Source organism: Pleurodeles waltl, chromosome 4_2, assembly GCF_031143425.1.
Source record: "Pleurodeles waltl isolate 20211129_DDA chromosome 4_2, aPleWal1.hap1.20221129, whole genome shotgun sequence".
NCBI classification, from domain to species: domain Eukaryota; kingdom Metazoa; phylum Chordata; class Amphibia; order Caudata; family Salamandridae; genus Pleurodeles; species Pleurodeles waltl.
This window is the reverse complement of record NC_090443.1, coordinates 914,609,523-914,631,375: the sequence shown is the minus strand read 5'-3', so window position 1 is coordinate 914,631,375 and position 21,853 is coordinate 914,609,523. Positions and strand designations below refer to the sequence as shown.

The following is a 21,853-nucleotide window of genomic DNA, read 5'->3' as shown; positions in this document are numbered from 1 at the left end:
GCTGTATGCTGCAAAACCTGGCTTTGCAACACCAGGTGCCTTTTCTGCAGGAGGATGGGCCAGATGGTCGTCTTGTGGCTGCTGTGGAGCCTGTGGACAGTGAAGAAGAGAAGGCAGAAGAAGAAGATATCGACAACCGAAACAACATCATCATGCAATACTTCCAGTGAGAAACAGGTAGGAAGATGTCACTGCTTCCCACATCTCATACTATTGTTGGAGCTAGCATAAGTCTGTCATTTCCACTCAGTGTATGGACACTGACTTGTCACTTTGACCTTCCATTTCACAGATCTGGGTCCCACTTTGTGCCCTCTACTATGTTTACTCCTGGCCTACAGCTGTGTAACATTGGTATGTGCACAAGTACATTCACATTGCTAAATTTCAGAGGTGTTGCAATTACACATTAGTGAAAACACAGACTGACTCCAGATTGTTTTGTGATTGAAGTGTGTTTATTCCTGTGCAAACAAGCAGAGGGGGTTGTAAAATGGGCTGGGGTGATGGTGGAGGTATGTCAATGGCAGAGTCCAGTCACAGGTGCATTGTCCAAAGGGGCATAGGAAGTGGAGCAATGGCAGTTTAAGGATGGACAGGGTGACATAGTGGGACAGAAGGGTGACATTCAGGGGGGTCATATTTCCTGGCGGCGGTCTCGGCACTGTTCTCTGTCTTGTTCCTGGACCTCAGGGACTGTTTGTGGGGTGGTTCTCCATCTAGAGGGGGTGGGGTGCTGGTGTCCTGTTGTTCCTGTGGCAGTGCCTCCTGCCCACTAGCTCCGGTGGAGGTGGAGGGCTGTTTATCATCCAGGCTAGTGTCAGGGGCCCGTTGGTGTGCCAATGTGTCCCTCTTGGTGTTGAGGAGGTCTGCCAGCACCCCTGCAATGGTGACCAAGGTGGTGTTGATGGACTTCAAGTCCTCCCTGATCCCCAGATAGTGTTCCTCCTGCAGCCGCTGGGTCTCCTGAAACTTGGCCAGTACCGTGCACATGGTCTCCTGGGAATGGTGGTAAGCTCCCATGATGTTGGAGAGTGCCTCGTGGAGAGTGGGTTCCCTGGGCCTGTCCTCCCCCTGTCGCACAGCAGTCCTCCCAGATTCCCTGTTATCCTGTGCGTCTGTACCCTGAACCATGTGCCCACTGCCACTGCTCCCAGGTCCCTGATCGTCCTGTGTTAGTGGGTTTGCCTGGGTTCCCTGTAGCGGTGGACACATAGCTGATTGACGTGTCCTGGGGACAGAGGGATGGGCCCACTGGGTGGGTGCTGTGCTGGTGTTTCCTGAGGGGGGAGGCTCTGTGGTGGGTTGGGACTGTTTCAGGTGAACCGACTGTCCTGAGGTCCCTGATGGGCCGGGCTTGTCAGCTTGAACCAGGCGTGCAGAGCTGCTGTCATCACTGTGGGTCTCTTCTGTGGGGGGACTGGATATGTCTGGCACCTCCTGTCCGGTGACGTTGGGTGTGAGTCTTGTTGGGGTGTAAATGCATAGTTATTGCATTATTGGCTTGGTCCTTGTGTGATTGGTGATTTTGGGGCATGAGTGAGTCTCTGTATTGGACATTCTTTGGTGATGGGTGTCCATGCATTGGTGTTACATGCAGGGCTTGGTTTTGGGATGTGTGGGTTGTGTTAGTGGGGTATCAGTGGGTTGTTGGGGTGTTGGGTGTGAGGGTAAGGGTAAGGGTGAGGGTATGTGATGGCATGCAGATGGGGTGTGGGGGATAGAGTAGTAAAGATATGTCTTACCAGAGTCCAGTCCTCCTACTACTCCTGCGAGGCCCTCAGGATGCATAATTGCCAAGACTCGCTCCTCCCATTTTGTTAGTTGTGGGGGAGGAGGTGAGGGTCCACCGCCAGTCCTCTGTACAGCAATCTGGTGTCTGGATACCACCTTTTCCTGATGTCATCCCGTGTTCTTTGATGCTGTCCCACTGCGTTAACCCTGTCGACAATTCTGCTCCATAGCTCCATCTTCCTTGCAATGGATGTCTGCTGCACCTGTGATCCGAATAGCTGTGGCTCTACCCGGACGATTTCCTCCACCATGACCCTGAGCTCCTCCTCAGAGAACCTGGGGTGCCTTTGAGGTGCCATGATGTGGTGTGGGTGATGCGTGAGGTGGTGTCTGTTGTGATGTGTGAGGGGATGTGTTGGTGTGTGTTGTTTGAGGTGCGTGGATGTTGTGTAAGTGATGGTGTTGTGTGTCTGTGGATGCTGGTGTTGTTTTAGGTAGTCTCTGGCCTTCTTTCTAACTTTTGGTTGTAAGGGTTTGTGGGTGATGGGGGTGTGTGCTTTATATTGGATTGGGTGTGTAGGTGTTGTGTGTGTATGTGTATGAGGTGTGTGTATTTCAAATTGTCCAATGTGGTAGTTTTTTGTAAATGTGTGTGTATTTTGAGTGCGGCGGTGTGTACCGCCAATGGAATACCACGGTTGAAAGACCACCGTGTTGATTTGTGGGTCGTGATACTGTGGGCGTATTCCTGTTGGCGTGACGGTGTCAGTTTTGGTATCGCCAGTTTATCACTGACCTTTGGTGTGGCGGACTTGTGTGGGTGTCTGTATTGTTGCGGATTCCGAGCTGTGGGTCATAATACTTGTAGCGGAATTTGGCGGCCGCAGCAGTAGGTTGGCGTTCTTCTGCACAGCGGAAAGCGGGATTTAATACCAGGGTTGTAATGAGGGCCTATGTTTGTTAGTGAGTAAATCCTGTTCGACAGAATGTTTATGCTGTTATCTACAACTGCTAAAGCCTTTCCTTATCTAATTGCCTTAAACGCGCAGCAGCTTCTATCTGAGAAATTTTCCATATCTCATTCTACATAGTGTTAGAAATGAGATTTCTGGTTGGCTAGGGTATGCATCTAAGCCAGGCAGAACCCATCCACTCTAGTCAGTGTAAGAGAGTTACACGTCCAAGATAACCCCTGCTCACCCCCTTGGTAGCTTGGCACGAGCAGTCAGGCCTCACCCGGAGGCTATGTGTAAACTGTTTGCACAGCACACACAACACACGTGATGCAAATTGTACACCTCAAAGTAAACACAAAACTGAGCTATGTAAAAATAAACTGTATTGCACAAAACATAATTAGACCAACATTACACATAAGTAATACCCTGCTACCTTAGCAGTTGTCAGATTGTTACACAAGTTACTAATACTCTGCAAGAATTAGCAGTTGTCACATTAGAACACGTAAGTACTCAGGATTCTGCAACATAAGCAGTAGTCAGGAATTACAGTAAAAATTCTATGCACTCATAAATGCCCATAAAAGGAACATTAGAGAATATATCACAAGTCATAAAAAAACATATCAGCATGTCATGCCCATAAAAGGAACATGTAGCAAAGGTATATCCTTAAGAAAATCACCCTGTAGCATACCACCCACCCAGTGTCCCCAAAAGTACCTTATTTTGTAGAACAAGCCACTCCTAGTGCATGGAGGGTTGTGGTAGGGGCCTCCTGGTGCTCCTATGTGCTCACGGGGGCCACACGTGCCTCTTAAGGACGAGGGGCGGTCGGCACACACCTCCTGAATTTATTATTTCTGGACCACGATCACTAGGGAGCCCCTTCCTGGGCTTGCAGGCCTCTCCACTGAGGGGGGGCAAGTCCAAACTCGGCAAGACGGGGGGGTCAGTAGAGATCTGGCAAGGCAGGGGCCTCTAACAAGGCTTCCACCCTCTTGTGATCCCTTTGGGGCTAAATAACACAAAAAGGGGAGGGGGAGACTCTGTTGAGGACTCCCTCCTCGTAGTGGGTTCCCTCGTTGACTTGGAGCCAGGTGGAGTGAGGGTCTCGCTGAGACCTCTACTCCACTCTGGCAGCAGTCGCACCCGACACAGTGCGCAAGGTGCATTTTTGTTCGTCACAGCCGTGGAGAGGCAAGCGCACTACAAGAGGTGCCAGTTCGTGCCCCGGGGGCGCTCCTCAGCGAATGTGTCACCCCGGGGTACGGGTAGGAGCCTGGATGCTCCGTTTCTTTGTACCCCCGGGGATCCTTAGGGCGGCGTACTTTCCACATGCCCTAAACAAAACCTAACCGGGTCGTGGCGGTGAATTTGCAGCAGCTGCGATCCCAACCAGTGCTCCTGAATCGCAAGGGTGGAGGAGATCGTCGACAGGGTGACCTGAGGAGGCTCCAGCCCACCAAGTAGGGCGCTTGTTCAGGCACAAGATGCCTGCACTGGGACTCGTCTACACAGTGCTCTCCTCGCGTTGTGGAGCCAGAGAAGGATCGCTTCTTCCAGCGCTCGAACAGTACAGGTGTCACAAGAACAGGGGCACAGCACCCAGCCCCTGGGGACAATAAAATGGAGGTAGAGGTGGCAGGGCTCAGCAACAGGCCAGCACAAGAAAAATGCAATTAGTGGCAAGTCTGGTCACAGGTCAGCACAACAGCAGCAGTCCATGGCGGTCCCTGGTGAGTCCCCTCAGCCTTCTGTCCAGTTCCAAGAATGTCTCCAGAATGTCCAAATAATGTCCAAATTGTGGGGAAAATTCCCCTGTACTTATACTAGGTTTACAGTGTGTTTTGCAATGGGGAAAAACGGGGTTCCAACCAGTTCCAACTGGTTCTGGAGTGCTCTTTCTCTTCTCCAGCACTGGCTCCAAACATCAGTGGGGGCTAAACAACCCTATTGTGCGAGGCCAGGGCACAGCCTTTACAAATGCAGGTGTGCCCCGCCTCTTCCTTCTCTCAGCCCAGGAAGGTTTTACAATATGTAGATGCACCTCTGTGACACCTCCACCCTCCCTGTGTTCAGGCTGTCTGAAAAGTATGCACAAAGCCCTAACTGTCAGTCTGCCGAGACGTGGATTGGAGGCAAGCTGCAAAACACCAGAGTCATAAGCACAAATAAATGTGCACTTTCTAGAAGTGGCATTTCTGTGATAGTAATTAAAAATAAACCTACACCAGTAAGCAGCATTTCTCATCACTATCACAACCATACCAAACATGTCTACGCTACCCCTCATAAATCAGACAATACCCCTTACAGATAAGGCAGGGCATTTCTAATGCAATCCTATGAGAAGGCAGCACTCACAGCAGTGAGACACCAAGTTAGGCTGTTTGTCACTACCAGGACAGGCCACGCAACCTGGCACATGTCCTGCCTTCTACATACATACATGGCACCCTGACCACAGGGCTAGCTAGGGCGTACCTTAGGGGTGACTTACATGTAGTTAAAGGGGAGTTCTGGGCTTGGCAGAAAACTGTGCACACAGGTCCTGCACTAGCAGGCTTGAGATAGGTTTGACAGGCTACTTCAGTGGGTGGTGCAAGCAGCGCTGCAGGCCCACTAGTAGCATTTAATTTACAGGCCCTGGGTATTGGGACTTATAGGTAAATTAAATATGCCGATTAGAGAGGTCAAAAAAATAGTTAAAATTGGTTATTCATCTCACAATCAACATCATAATTTAATCAGTATAATGAAGATGAAGACCAAGACTAAAACCAAAAAATTGAAAGTCATATGTAGAGTATAATGCTCAAATTACTTAAAAAAAAATAATATAATCTCAGAGTTCTTTTGAAAGTAATTTGAGCATTATACTTTACATATGACTTTAAATTTTTTGGTTTTAGTCTTGGTCTTCATCTTGACCTCTCTTTTGTTTACTGGTGCCTGAATATAAGCATCTTTGACTGCACAGTAGATTCCACCAGTCACGATTAGATGAGCATGGTCTAGAGCCCCCGCTTGGGGTGCCCATCAGGCATTGCAGTGCCAGCCTGGTGAGGAGCATTTCCCGATGATGATACTAATCATCCATTGTGATGCTTGAGGGCTCTCGCTCCTGAGACCAGTGATCCCCTAGGACTACAGTTTATTTTTGGAACAGTGTACCTTAACATTATTGACTACAGAAAAATAAGTAAACTTCTCTAAATAACTTTTCAGGCTTCCCACTGGTGGTGTCGAACAATGTTCCCACTGTGTATAATTGAGTACTGGTCTATGTCTAGTTGCACGGTGCAGGTAGTAATGTCCCCAATTATTATAGCAGAACATTTCCCCGTAATTCATTGTATATACATATACATCATCACTTTCAAATACTGAATAGTCCTTCATTTCAGTTAACATAGAATCAACTATCTGGACATTCCAATCATCAGATACAACACTGGGTGAAATGACATTTTTCATAGATATTTTAAATACATATGGGATTTGGAGAACCTCACTGGGCCCGTATATTTCAAATGGAACTTTGTCCCACACAATCCCATCAGGAATGGGTACAGCTGAAATGTTCACCGGGGACAAGTCTCTGCGGATCTTGTGTGAGAAATGATATGGAGTTAAGACTTCATCCACAGACTCTGCAGAGGAGCGTCCAGGAATGTAATGACCATTTATGAGCAAAAAGAAAACAGTCACGAAACCAGTCCATAAAAATAAGGCAGAAAATGTCAGGCTGAACCATAGATAATTCCAGGGGTATATTAAGTAATTAGTTTTAGGCCATAGATATAACTTACATGTCTTTGAAACATTTTCAATTGCTGGAGTGGATGAGTCTGAAGAAAAGTCATCAATGTCGATGAAGTAACCAGAGGCAGTCTCTGCAAACACGGGTGCAAGTGCAGTACTTGTAGATGGGTCCACTTCGCGTGGAGGCTCTTAGCAGATGGTACCATCAGTCTGTGTTGTATTGGTGTATAAAATGGCCAAATCTTGGACAGCAGTTGTCATTGAAGTGGTAACAGGAACCAGCAAGAGCTAATTTTCCGCCCTCCCCATGTTCGAGGAGGAATTTGTAGCATTATTTGACATCGTTGCATAGTCCACAGTAGAGTTGGTCACTGTATTCTGAAGAGGTATGGCCTGTTGGGTAGTGAGAGGGGATCGGGATCTACCCAAGGGACCTCTGGGTCTACTCTTCAGAATCGGCCACATGGTGTAGTTTGACATTGTCAATTGAAACAAATCGGTTTCCTCGTGAACCAGGCAGCAGTGGTAAGATAACAGTTCTGGTACCTTGTACTCCCAGGACTGAGACAGGTGCTCTGTAGGATGGACCGAATTGCTTCTTCACAGCAATATTTTCATGAACCAGATCCCCAACTTTAGGAATCCAGACAGTGGAAGTTGGTGTTATATCCCTTATTCCTAAGGTGGCAGCACTGATGGAGGATTTATCATCACAAAATTGCTGAAGCTCCTGTAAGACAGTCAGACGTTCATTTATGTCAAAGGGTGTTTCTGCTGCCACCGTACCAGAGCTATCAAGATCTGGGACATACATAGGTATCCCAAAGAGAACCTCATAGGGAGTCTGCCCCGCCAAGGACCGTCTTGTCAGATTATTCAATGCTCTCTGGACCCCATATAGGTGATGAAGCCAGCTGCAACAAGGCCCTAATACCTAGCTGTGAAGGACTGCTTTAGATCACGGTTCTGCCTCTCCACGACCAAATTTCTCTCGGGATGGTATGGTGAGGAGTAATGGAGTTCAACACTCATCATCCCCATGGTGTCCCTAAATGCCTTAGAGGCAAATGCAGGGCCCTGGTCTAAATGGAGTGCTGCAACTACATATGTACTGATAAAGAACAGCAAGTCTTTTATAACAGTTTGAGCATCAGATTACTGCTGCTGCCATACTCACAGGAATCTAGAACAAGAACCTACAGCGACTAGGCTGTATTTGTATGGGGAAACATCCTGAACAACTAGGTCTAAACCACTACTTGCCTGAAGCACTACTGCTAAACAATTCAAAAGTCTCTAATACTAAGTACTGAACAACTGCTGTCTAAACAACAATTGTGAAGAACTAATTTTAAGGTAAGGTTTTCTTTTTGTTTTTTATGGTTTATTAATTGTTTAGAATATATATATATATATATATATATATATATATATATATATATATTAGTTGTTCAGGCAATTGTTATTCAGGCACAATTGCTGTTTAAACAGTAGTTGTTCAGTACTTAGTTGTAGAGACTTTTTAGTTGTTTAGCAGTAGTGGTTTAGGATATAGTTATTTAGGACCTAGTTGTTCTGTCACATATTAATATATATATATATATATATATATATATATATATATATATATATATATATATATATGCATATATATATATATATATATATATATATATATATATATATATATATGTGTATTTCCTAACTATAATGTTCCTGTAACCTTTGCTTTCTTTAAGTGAATAGATATATTTTTTTTTCACTTAATAAAACAAAGGTTACAGTGATGTTATACTAAGGCTCACATTTTAAACATACTAAACCATAGAAATTCACATTGTCAGTAGTCTTAAGGGTCTGTGAATGAGTATGTGAGTAGTTGAGTGTGTGTATGTTCAATTGTTTGTATTGGGGCATGAGTGGGTACCTGAGCTTTTTCTTGGATAATGTCATCAGTGATGTCATTTGAGATATCATCAGTGATGTCACATACCATGTCTTAAGTGATGCAATATGTGATATCATAAGCAGTACATTACGGGGGTGTAAGTTATTGTTAGCTGTGGTAACTATAACTTCTGAATTTCACTAGGTTTATACGTGTGAAATGTAAGTCTAACTGTAACATCTCTGTATTCTTTGTTTTTTTCATTGAATTTCTATGTTTTTTTTCATTCTATTTCCTAACTGTAAAGTCCCTGTAACCTTTGTTTTTTTCCCCGAAAATTTGCAATTTTTAAAAAATGTGAAGTCATTTTCATTACTATACGTTACTATATTTTCATCCAACCACATTTGGCCCTATCGCAATGTGTGGCAGTGGTTGGCCGCAGGGCGTGGCCTGCCCTGCAGCCAACCCCTATAACAACCAACACTGCACTGCACACAGTCTTTGGCTATGCGAAGTGAGGGTTGGCCACTGAGCCTACAGCCAACCCCTACAACCACCCAACACTGCGCTGCACACGCCATTTGACGGTGCACAGCGATGAATGCCAGTAACTGTTGGCCTGTGGTCAGGTCCTGTGGCAAACCTCTATAACCACCCAACCCATTGCTAATCACTGCCTTTGGCCATGTGCAGTGGTGGTTGGCCAAAAGGCCTGGTCTGTTACCAGGACCTGCAGCCTACCCTGTAACCACCCAAACCTGCACTGCACATGGCCTTCAGCTGTGTGCATTGAGGGTTAGTCACCTCACCTGTTTCCCCCCCCCCCAGGGCTGATCTCAGCCCAAGGGACCCCATCTACTGTGTCCTGGCCATGTGAAGCATACAGTCACAATGTTGGGGACCGAGGGGGGAGCCTGAAAGCTCCTGCTATCCCAGGCAGCTCCCCACCTCCTATGGGTGCCGGCATTGCTGTCTGTGAGAGCAATGTTTCCCAGCCTGATTCTTGCAGGCAGGAAAACAGAGGAAACCTCCTCTTCCAGGGAGGTGGTGGTCCTGGTGCTGTGGAAGGGCTGGGTGTCCCCTCCTACATTTAATGAGATTTTAGCCCCAGGGAAGAGGCCGTCACTGGGGCTGCAGGGGGGCTAGGTGCCCCCCCATGTTTTATTTGTTTGAAGTCCTAGGGAGGTGGCGGTCCACAGGGCTGCCAAGGGACCGGGCAGCTCCTCTGCATTTCATTAGTTTGGTGGTCCCCGGGGCTGGGGAGGGGTCGGGTGTCCCTCCTCCACATTTAATGAGATTTTAGCCCTGGATAAGTGACGGTCCCTGGGACTGCGGGGGGGCACACAGTCCCCCCTCAGACATCTAAATCATCCCCCTGGGGAGGTTGTGGTTTCTGGGCTTTGGCAAGCCCAGGAGGGGGGCCCTGTGTACCACCTCCTTATTTCTCACATGCCCCCGGGACTTGGCCCACTCGGTGACTTTGTGAAAAGGGCTGAAAAACACCAATTTTTCTAAACATCAGAAAAATCCACAAATCCACTCATTTTTCTACTATTTTTTATTGAATAAAAAAGCTTTTAAGCCCTGGTGTGGTCCCTCGGGGACCCCAGCACCAGAATTAAGGGGTCACCGTGTCACTACCCTGGACCCTTTTCTTTTTTGTACTTTTTTTTTTTTTTTACTTTTTTTTTCCTGGGACCCAGCTAAAGCCGAGTCCCAAGATGGCTGCCAACACTTCCTGCTTGAAGTGTTGGCACACAATCTGGTATCTGCACAGGGACATTCAGATTCGTGGAGGATCCGTGTCCCTATATATTTATTTTTTTAAACTCGTATTTCACCAAAACTAATTTTTAAAGCATGCTTTCAGGACCAAGATCTAGCTTTCTGGCAAATTTGGTGCATTTCCATTCAGTGGTTCGGGCTGTAGTTGTGATAAAAATTGTGAAAAATCCCGTTGACATAGAATGCAGAAAAAGTGTTTGGGAAACCCACCTTTTTATCAGCCCTCGCTTGACAGATCACCCTGAAGCTTTCAAGAAAGCAGCTGAACTGACCAAAGTATAAGTTTGGAAAATGTTGTGATGGTTTTTCAAGCGACGCCAAAGTTATTGGCAAAACCAAAGCTGTTCGGTCTAGGGTAAAAAAAAATCCTAACTATAACTACCTAGTGGCGACCTTATACATACACATATACATACAGAAGTAACTCAAACAGATGGACTTACCAAAGAACAAAAATATATTTCCACTACAACGTTTCAGTTGTTTGTTCAGTGGCTGCATAGCTGACAGTCCAGTAGTTCTTCATTGGAGTTATGTTCTACAGGGAAAATATTTAAATCTGCTTGCAAGTTGGTACACAAAATTAAAATGATTGGCTACAGGCTGAGCAGGTTTCTTAATAATTATTGCTGATTTTTTTGTTCCTGAATTATGTACCGAGGTCATTCACTGTTTGGCCAACATATTGTTTTTACAGTATTAGCACTGGTACTGAATCACATAAATGACATAATAAATAAATACATGTACATTTGTAAATTGACAATGTTAATATTTGGGCATTGTTGAAGTGTTGGTTATACTTGATTCATGCAATGTGTCTTTTTCCTTTTTCCTACAGGCCTGAGAGGCTTAATGATCGCTGTCCTAATGGCTGCCCTTATGAGTTCACTCACTTCCATCTTCAACAGTAGTAGCACTCTCTTTACTCTTGACATTTGGCAGAGGATACGCAGGAAAGCATCTGAGCAGGAGCTCATGATAGTTGGCAGGTTGGTATGCAGTCGTATGGAATTGCGTCTTTATGGAGGGTCATACAATTTACATTTTCAGAGTAGAGTAAATGATTCTTAAGCTCTCCCTTCATATTGAGTTGTCATACTGTTGTTTTAGCACCTCTAAGGATAAATTAGTGTTTGGTGGTGCAAGGATTTGCATGATGCAGGAAGTGGTATTATTTGTAGCATACTTTGCTTCTTCATTTAAGAACTTTTATGTCACAGAGAGCTTCACTGTGAATGTTGTGTAGTAATCCTCTTGTAAGCAAATGATGCTTTTCTCCCTTTTATTGGCTGGTATTATACACTAAGTTCCTCCACTCATTGCTTATTGTATTGCACAGAATCACTATCAGTTGCCCACTGGTACTGATAAATATTAACCTAGTGTAGACACAGTATCACTCATGCCAGTACTGGTGCATCTGCAGAAGAAAACCCTGTCTGGCTTTTTTGTTTACTTTCACCTCCACCAATGAAACAATATAAACCATTGAGAATGGCCTAAGAGTTGGACAGTTGGATGTGGAGTCCAAAGGTGCTGCTGGAATGTCGAGCTAAAATGTGCTGCTGCAGCACACTCCTACGGTACCCCTGAAAAATAATGCAATGAAGAAGTGATTGTGGTAATGGATTATGTTACACAGGTTAGGTCTGGAGTGAAAGTTCTAGGATGGGCTTTCAAAATGGGCCAGGTCAGGCCAGAATTCTCATTGTGTTCCACTCCACATCAGAAGGTGTTTCCACCAAGTCTGCCACTGTGAGAGGGAGCCACGCAGTGTGAAAGAGATTGCAGTATTGCAGGCTGACAGGGAAGGCAGGCTGTCTGACCTGTGGCCAGCTGAAAGTATGGCAGCTGCTTTCAAACTGACCTTTATCTGGAAGAGGGCAGGAGGAGGGAATAGAACTGAGCTATTCTGACCATTCTTTCTACGGTAACGATGTTAGTTAACAACTAACTGAATATATTAGACTAGAGATTCTTCTTTATAATCTGCCCATTCAATTCCTGCTGCATGGCATTAACCTGCAGTGCTGCTGATAAACCGTTTGAGTGAAGCCAGCTGGTCTGCTGCCAGTTGCCATTAGCCACCTTTCACACAAAATATGGTTCTTCAACCCTGAAAGAATTCCACCTGCACTTGGTCTAGGTTTTTTTTCTCCTAAACTTCGTTTCGTATCCTGAAGTGGATATTTCATTATAATAAAAGGTCTGCACTTTTCTAACAATCTATGGCCCCACAATCATACATATTTTAATACCCATCTCCATCTTGTGCTCTTGTCCGCTTCTGCTCAGATGTCAGTTCCACCATCTCCAGCAATTCTTGATCTCTTACGCCTCAGAGTATGACAAAAACGCTGTTCATTATGCATTGTCATTTTAATTGGTTATCAAGTCCTGACTCAAACTTGTTCTTCTTAGAAAGTTATAAATGTAGCGTTCTCAATGATTCTGTATTTCATACTGTATTTGAATACATTTTAACTTTCTGTTTTTCAACCTTTTTCCCCAAGAGTATTCATACTTATACTTGTTGGTGTCAGTATTCTCTGGATACCCATCATTCAGGCAGCCAACAGTGGAAAGCTATTTGACTACATGCAGTCTATGACCAGTTTCCTGTCCCCGCCAGTCACTGCAGTCTTTCTTCTTGCTATCTTTTGGAAAAGAGTCAACGAACCTGTAAGTAATATGAATCAATGAAGGTGACACATTCTGCGGTATCTTGTTCTTGATTTCTCATAATAATAGCTGCTGTTTGACAGAAGAGGGAACCGATAAACACGGTCAGCTTATATTATAGTTGTGAGAGGGATGTGATGTCATAATACACAGTGAGACATGCACCGCCTTCCTATGGTATAGAGTGACACATACAATACCTTTTAGGTAGCACTCCTCTCAAAGAAGATGTTATATTCATGACAATGCTCGGTTGACTTCAATGTACAACAGCAGTGGAAAGGGAGATGTTCTTGGCTCGAACATGCTTATAGGAAACTTTCAACTTTTGTTCTTTCATTGCTGTTTAACAAGAGACTGATCTTGAGCTTTTGCTGCGCAAGGTGAAAATACCCAAGTGCGCCCATTCACACTTCACCATTTGTGACAATCATGCACACACCTATGCACATAAACAGCACTTAGGGCCAAATTTAAGGAAAGGGTGCTGCATCCAATGCATTGCCACTTTTCTTGCACCCCTTAGCGCCTCCCTAAAGCCACCATGTGTTTGCTTTGTTTAACATACAGAGCACCATGTTGGTAGTTAGGGAACTAGCATCATAGTTTTTGATGCTAGTTTGGCCCTTAAGCAGAATTAGCGCCAAACATTTTCACATTAATCCTGAAAAGCACATTGAGGCCCACTGAAAACAATGATGTGCCTCCTTTTAATGCCTGCTCTGTGCAGGCGTTAAAAATGCCACTAGAAATGGCACAAAGAAATCTTTTAGATTTCATTGCGCCATTTTTGTGGCCCCCTAATGGGGGAACGCCCCCACTGTATACATTATGTCTGGTGCAGGCATAATGTGGCACAAGGGTTTACAAAGTGGCTCAATGCATGCATTGTGCGACTTAGTAAATATGGCGCAGTGTTTTTGCCATTATATTGCCACATTAGCATTAAAAAATGATGTTAATGTGGCAATATATGGCTGCAGGCCCTCTTAAATCAGGGCCATAGACTTATATGCAAAGGATTTCCCTTATTGTAAATCACATGTATCTCACACATAAAGTAATTTTTTATCTTGCAACTCACTTACAGTGATAGCAGTTTAAAGCACACTGAGGCCCATATTTATACTTTTTTAGTGCCGCATTTGCGCCACTTTTTGACGCAAAAACAGTGCAAACTTACAAAATACAATTGTATTTTGCAAGTTTGCGCCGCTTTTGCGTAAAATAATTACGCAAATGTGGCGCTAAAAAAGTATAAATATGGGCCTGAATGTTTCCTAGGCCAACATACTGAAAATGCAAACCTTTCATTGTTACTGAGAAAAAAAAAAAATCTGCGCGCATGTTTTAGAAAAAGGATTTGTTTTGTGTGTTTTAAAAGTGATGGATTGAATAAAAAACCCTTGCATTAAAAACTAATAAGCTCTATTTGTTCAGTAATATAATGTTGCAGGTTGCAATTGAGATCTCAATCATGCTGATCACTTTTACATGCTCTGTGGCAAACAGAAACCCTGTCTATCAAATTATAAATATAAGTTCAAATAATTTCCTTGGAAGAAAGGACTTTGATTCCTGTATGCCCTACCCCAAGAAGCCCCTAAGCAAACGTTTGGATGTAATATGCTATAATGAAAGCTCGGTTTCTAACTAATGGTTAGAATTCAACTCCATTCATTTATTTTTGTACATTGTGGTGAGAAGATATATTCATCAGTTACTCATGCACATTGGTGTGAGAAGGTGTAGTCCTATTTCAAAGTCATTCTACCAAAATCAGAAGGCATCACATTCCATACTCCCCTTGGACATCACACTCTGGCTCAGATATGTAGAAGAATCATCCTCCTGCTTTGTTTGTTCAGCGCAATGCAACAAAATGTCAAAGGTCACAAGCCTTCCTCCAAACTTTGATTATCTTTGACAATAATATTGACCCAGCAGAATGTATTGGTCTCAATGTCGTGTGTCCTTGAAGTCAGCACAATTTTGGGCAAGATTTTCCTCTTTCCAAGGACAGTTGGACTGTATACTAGATAGCCAGAACATTTGTTTATAAATTTTGAAAAAGGAAATGTATTATATAAAGCCCACTGATAACTATACAATCATATAGAGTAGTACAGAAATAGTAAAGCGAGCATGATAACTAATTATGGTATAATAGGTAATTGAAATATAATGCTAAGTAAAAATCCTATTCATTTGAGGAAAGAACAAGAGAAAGAGGGAGAAAAAGAAAACAGAAAAAAGGGAAAAGCTAATATTACAGCAAATGAAAAATAGAGTGAAATTATATAGACTAAATAGGAGAATGTTGAGAAAAAGATATATAAGTGTAGAATACACCATCAATAAAAGTATAGCATCAATTAAATATTGCAGTCATAAAATAAAACTAGTAGCAGGAATTCAAAGGGGATTGGGAACTCCTTAAATAGAAGGTTGATGAGAAATAAATCTCTACGAGGATGAATCCAGAAAAAACAATAGACTGAACATACACTCCATCAAGTCTATGATAATAGCATAAGCCGTAATACCAGGCATGAAAAAGGGACATGCAAGGATTTTTTTCTGCTGAAAAGCAACAATTAATAAATAAACAATATTAATATTGATTGAACAGCCACTCCAAATGTCTGAAAGGCTAACTAAAAATATATTTGTAAAGGACAAAATGTACATAAGTCTTAAAAATAGAGTTAATTTGTTTCCATATTTACAACCACATATGTGCGTGGAGAGGAAAAAAATAATATGATTAAGATGAGAGTGAATATTTTCACATTGGCCAGCAAGAGGGTAAAGTGATAGCGTTCATTTTACTTAAAGCAACTTGGGTAACCATAATTCTGTTATAGATAAGAAATAAGGTCTGAGTTGTATGAGCTGATCAACATGTTCTGCAAAGTTTGAGCTATATTTGTGTCCTATAGTATAGAGGGCCAATATATGTTGAAGTCAGGTTCCTTTGCAATTCAAATTCTATCTTATCTCTGTTATCTGGGATGCATTGAAAACTCTAAAAATAAAAAGGTTGAGGGGATGATGAGAGAAAGTTTGACAATTGTGGATTTTGAGGATGAGTGGAACTTTGTGTTGGGAGTGTGACCATTTCTTTTGATATAGCACTAATTAAGGAATTACAGTTTTCATTATAAATGAGAGGCAAGTTAAAACAAAAATGTTCTTGATCGAACGGAAAAAATAATCATGCTGAATAAATTGATGAACGCAAAGTAACCCTTTTTCTCTCTAAGATTATACCATATGGATGAATTAAAAATGTGCTCTTTGACTGAAAGTTGAGAAAGGAATAATAGTTGTAAATAGTTTTATAGATAGGAAGGTATGTTTTTGGGTGAAAGACAAGAATTCTCATTAGGAAAAACGATGTATAAATACATTTTTAACATATCTAACCAAAGAGAGGAGTATTCTACATGTATATCTGATAAATAATGTGAAGTTTGTTTAAGAATGAAAGCATCATGAAAGGACTCAAAATCTGGAAAATTGATACCTCCTCATTCTTTATATTGTTTAAGGAGAGCCATGCATGTTTTTTTATTATTCCAGAGAAATTAAGATAAAATGGAATACATGTTTTTAAAGAATTGAGATGGATATTATTAAGAACTGTGGAAAGAATAAAGAGAGCAAGAGGAACAAGCATCATTTTAGTGGAGTCAAACCAGGACAAAATAAAGAATGCTGACTGGAGATTAACTATGTTAATTTAGTTATAACTCTATGTAAGTTTAAGGAAATTGTTTATTTAATAGAGTCTGTAAACCAAAAGCCTGTACATTTGATTTTGGATGGACAGATGGATCCCACACAAATGTAGATCAAATTAAATTGTGTTTGAAGTATAAAGTGTGGGATAACATCAAATGTGTCTGAGTTAGATTTATAACCTGAAAGAGCTTTAAAACTATTAACTTCTAAAAGAAATGGTGACTGGGAGGAATCAGGATTGGATATAAAAAATAAAATATCTTCAACATAAACACAACGTAGTGAAATGCAAGTAAATTAGGGTTTTACCATATCTTTGCAAGAAAGGGATCTAGTGCGAGAATAAAAAGTAAAGGAGAGCGGGACATCCCTGCTGAGCACCTGTATGTAATGCGAAGGAGATTAAACAATTAAATAAAATTGAAATTTTGGGGGCTGCAAATAGAAGTGAGGCCAGATCAATAACATTGGGACCAAAACCAAACCAAGAGAGGGTTTGAAAAATAAAAGTCCATCTAGCAAGATAGCTGTCAACAATTCCTTATAAGATTTGGATTTATGTAAAAAATAAAGAATAGCCTGGTATTAACTGCGGTATGTCTAGTATTGATAAAGCTCAATTGTTCTTTTCCTAGGAGGGCTGACAATAAATGGTCAAGACGAAGAACACTATTTTGGGCAAAATTATGTAATCAGAGTTGACTAGGGAAATTAATGTATAGCTCTTACATAGCTTAGCGTTTCTGGCATCTTTGGGTATGAGGCGATCAGATCTTGGAAGGAATCCCCGGCTGATTTGGGATTTATAAAATAGAAAAATAATTGATGAATTTTAGGAAATAAATATGAAGATAAAATTCAATAGGCAACCCATCGGGACAGGGATCTTTTCCTATTTTAATCAATTTGACTGCTGTGATATCAGAGGAGAAATCAGTATGACTATCGAACTCTGTTGGATGATAAATAATGAAGTATATCATCTTGGTAGGGGATTGACTCAAGAGTTGAGAGGATGGTATAATATTTTGTGAATTAATCCAAGATTTAAGCATCTTTGAAAGCGAGAAAAGAGTCAGCTTGTAGAATGGATTCAATTTTAGCTCAATCTTTTTTGATTTTAAGATACTTAGGCTATAGCTTACTTATGTTATTCCAGCTTCCATAATATCTAGCATTAGATTTAGAAAGAGAAAAAGCAGTATTTTTGTGGAAAGTATATCAAATTGAAATTTGACTTTGATTAAATCATCTAAGTGAAATTTGGATTTGGTAGCGGAATATCGCTTTTTCTTGCCTTCTTCCTTAGTTCACTATTGTTTTCCATTTCTTAATAAACATTGTTTAGACCCTAATAATCTGTCTAATTCCTGGCCTTCCTGTTTTCTCTTTTTTCACACTAAGGGCCACTTGTACTAAAGTTTGAAATTGCAAGCTGCTAATTGCGATTTCAAGCCAATGGCAATTAGGAAATCACAATTTCAAATGTATGAAACTCTTTTGAGGTTTTTTTATTCCCAGTGGGGAACAAAAGGACTATCCCTCATAAATATTAATTAAGTAGGTCGCCATTTGCAACCCATTGGAAATCTCAGCCATCACAAGGTTCAGCAGACCATCATGTCTGTGATTTCTTTTAAATTAAACAATGTTTTCTTTATTTAAAAGCAGCCCATTTTCCTTAAATGAAAACGGGATGAGTTCAACAAGAAAAAAATAAAATGTTTAAGTTTTAAAGAGTAGGCAGTGGTCAGTGGGTCGACTATCTGCTTTTAAAAAATATTTACCCCACCATTCTCAAAGGGATCCCTTCTCATTTGTGTATAGGTTTCCACCAACTTTCTATTGGCAGTAAACTGCAAATGTTTTTCAACCGCATTCCGGTTGCAAAACATTCCTACATACCTTTCCCATTTGGTATCAGGAAGGGATGCCCTCAACACACCCCTTCCTAATACTGAATGGCAAACCCCAAATAGCGATTTGGTAACAAGTTATCGAATAGCAATTTGGGCTTTGATCATCTCAAAAAGCATTTTTCTAGTTGCAAATGGGCCGATTCTGTGAATCGGGCCCATTTGCGACATAGAAAAATGCTTTGTACATGTGGCCCAAGACTCTTAAATGTATCAGTTTCTCTTACCTTTCATTCTTTCTTCGAATAAATCATCTTTACACATTTCAGTCAACTTTTGCTGTGGTCATTCTACAGAGACTACACTATTTCGGTCTCCAAACCCTTACTTCATGCTTGCCATTACATACATTTCTCTATTCTCATCCTTCTACATCCTTCTGCTTCCTTTCACAAGGTGGATCACCATATTCTTATCCACTGTCTATGTAAGTGAGGAATCTCTGGCACTACTTTAAACTAGTTTCTTTCTCATATTTTAAGTTGCTCCTTCTCAGCCGTAATGAAGAGAATCATATCTTCTTCTTAACCTGTTGTTTATGACGCTCCCTAGGACTTGGTTCTTGGTTGATTTTGTCACTACCTATTATTCTGTCTATCATTTCTTCCTTTGGCTTTAATGCTCTCTTTCTTGCCTATATCTTTCATATCTACTTCTCTTTTCTGACTCTTTGTGTGACTGTGTAGGGAAGTGAAATATTATGTGCAGAGGAAAAGAATAAGTCCACAACCTGTTCGATATCAGACATTTTAGATAAAACAAACCTATGCTCCATACCTGGTAATGTGAGACAACATAGTCAGGCTTAAATCAAAAGCAATGTGTAAACTATTGCATGTAGAAGAACTTCACAGAAAACACAATAAAATGTCATAATCAGTTTTAAAATAAACAGACAAATTCCATGAGTAAAATGGATCACTGAAATATTATCAATGCATATAATATCGTAACACAAAAATATTGGAAATTAAATATTCTTAACCAAAATATCACCTTGCTATACTTAAGTAATAAAACCAAAAGTATCAAGAACACAAATATCATTGCTAAAAATATAACATTTATCAGAAACAGCAATAAAAGAAACAAAATATTGTTACCTTTACAGTAAATGAAAATATAACATGTCAAAAGTATCAATTCACACAATAGCAACTAATATACAAGCACAAAAAAGCTTTGTATTTATTGTATTTGAAACAAACATTATAAACATATTTGTACATTAATAATAAGTATCTTACATAACCAAAATATTTATGTCACCCCAATAAAATGTGTACCTACATTCATACCAAATAACTGAAAAAAAATATTTTATTAAGTACAAACATTTATACAACTATATAAATATTATTAAATATATGTATATTAAATATCTCTCCATGTATATGTATATATATTGCCAGTGGCGGTCACCACTAGGTAGTTATAGGACCATGTTTCCATAGAAAAAATGTTTTTTTGTTCTTCATATATCTTTTGAAACAGTTTGACAAATCTTCATTACATTTTCCAAAAAAAAGTGCCCCGGTAAATCGTCTTGTGCATGGAAAGTTTCTGGATGATTTGTCAAGCGGGGGCAGAGAAAAAGGGGGGGTTAAAAAAGTTGCGGTTCCCTCATTAATTCCCATGGGACTTTTGAACAAGGCTACAGCCTGAACCAGTGGACGGAATCACACCAAATGTGGCAGAAAGCTAGCTGTCAGTACACAGATTACGCTTTCACTTATTTGGTATAAATCTGTTTAGTGATTTTTGAGAAATTTAAGGAAATCCACATTTGTATATCTCTGGCCGCGAAGCCTTCGCAAATATTAACGAGCTCATGCAGGGAAATGCACAGCTCCGATTTGCTGCCAACACTACAACCAGGAAGTGTTTGCAGCCATCTTTGGACTCGGCTTCAGCCGAGTCAATAAAAAAAAGTGTTAAAAAAAGAAAGGAGGCCAGGGTAGAGAAACCCTAACCCCCTTAGTTCGGATGTTGGGGTCCCAGAGCGGCACAGCCAGGGCAAAAAAGCATGTATTTAAAAAAAGTGTTGCCGCAAATTTGCGGACCACCACCTCCCCAGGGCAGTAAATAAAATGATGTGCAGGGGGGGCACATGGCCATCCTATAGTCCCGGGGATCACCACCTCCCTGGGGCAATTTGCTGGATGGGCACCCCTCAAGAAGCTAATGACGGCCCTGGGGATCGCAACCCCCCCAAGGCCAGCTCTTGCTATGTCCCAGGGTGCCCACCCCTGGAAAATAGCTGTTTGCTGTGGCTTGGCTAAGTCATATGAGCTATACCTACAAACAAGAAAGTACATTAATAGAAATTGTAAATTGGAAATGTACCAAATATCATTCTAATCCATGCTATAGGAAGGCCACTGTAAAAGATGATGTTGTCATTAATGCAAGGGACCATAACCACTCTCCCCCCCAAAAGTGGCAGAATGTGACAGAAATAGAAATAAGGGAGGTACTGCAGGATCAAAGCGAGGCAAGCACTAGCTCCCAGGAACCCACAACCAAAATCCTAAAAGGTATGCCCCCTAAGGCCCAAACACATCACAGGGCAGCTACCACAACTACCACCAATGCCTCTTTAAAATGTTTAATTTCAAACTAAAAAGGGGCACCAGCAATACTACTCCATCCCATTAATTTACTAAGACATTGAAATACTGAAACTATTAAAAACAACACATTAAGAGGAACCTTTCATGTTATATAAAAACCTAAACAATGAAAAATGAATCCTACATTTTACAACAGAAAACTTACAAAAACTAAGCCATTTTCCAACGTGGATGACGGATGGGACCTTCAAAATGTGTCCCAAACAATTCATCCAGATATATACCATATATGGTGAATATCAAAACGTAAATATCCCTTTTTATATTCCCTACTACCAAATAAACAAAGCAGCACTTACTATGAACTCTTAAACCACATTAAACATAAAACAAATAACTATTGTCCACAAAAAAATCACAGACTTTAAACAAGCCATGATTAAAATGATTTTAAAAGTGTACCCTACACAGCCATAAAAATCTGTTACTATCTTTTCAATCAAAGTACATGAAGACACCTCCAACAATCTGCACTAAGTGTAGAATATGCTGCAAACAGCTAAGTTATCTTTGAAATAAAAAAAGAGAGCACTAGCCTATGTCCCTATCACAGAAGTAGCTAACCACTACAATGTATTAATAGAAAGCCCATTCTACCAACAAAACGAAGACACACTAAGCCCCCTAATTGATTATCCCAAAGACAGTTGGGTGGCAGACTGCATCACTCTGGGCACAGATGCCATCCAAATTTCCAAATCCTGTGGTGGAATTTTCTTGAGAGCACCTTGGCAC

At 41.3% G+C, this 21,853-nt stretch overlaps 1 protein-coding gene across 2 annotated transcripts in view; it reads left to right on the top strand.

The window, feature by feature from the left end:
* Window positions 1–21,853, top strand: part of SLC5A9 (solute carrier family 5 member 9) — a 763,977-nt gene that overhangs the window by 613,198 nt on the left and 128,926 nt on the right. For both annotated transcript variants that reach the window (XM_069232707.1, XM_069232706.1), the window contains 2 exons: window positions 10,979–11,129; window positions 12,654–12,822. In XM_069232707.1, coding sequence (XP_069088808.1) covers window positions 10,979–11,129; window positions 12,654–12,822 — 320 coding nt within the window. The remainder of the gene's footprint in view (window positions 1–10,978; window positions 11,130–12,653; window positions 12,823–21,853) is intronic.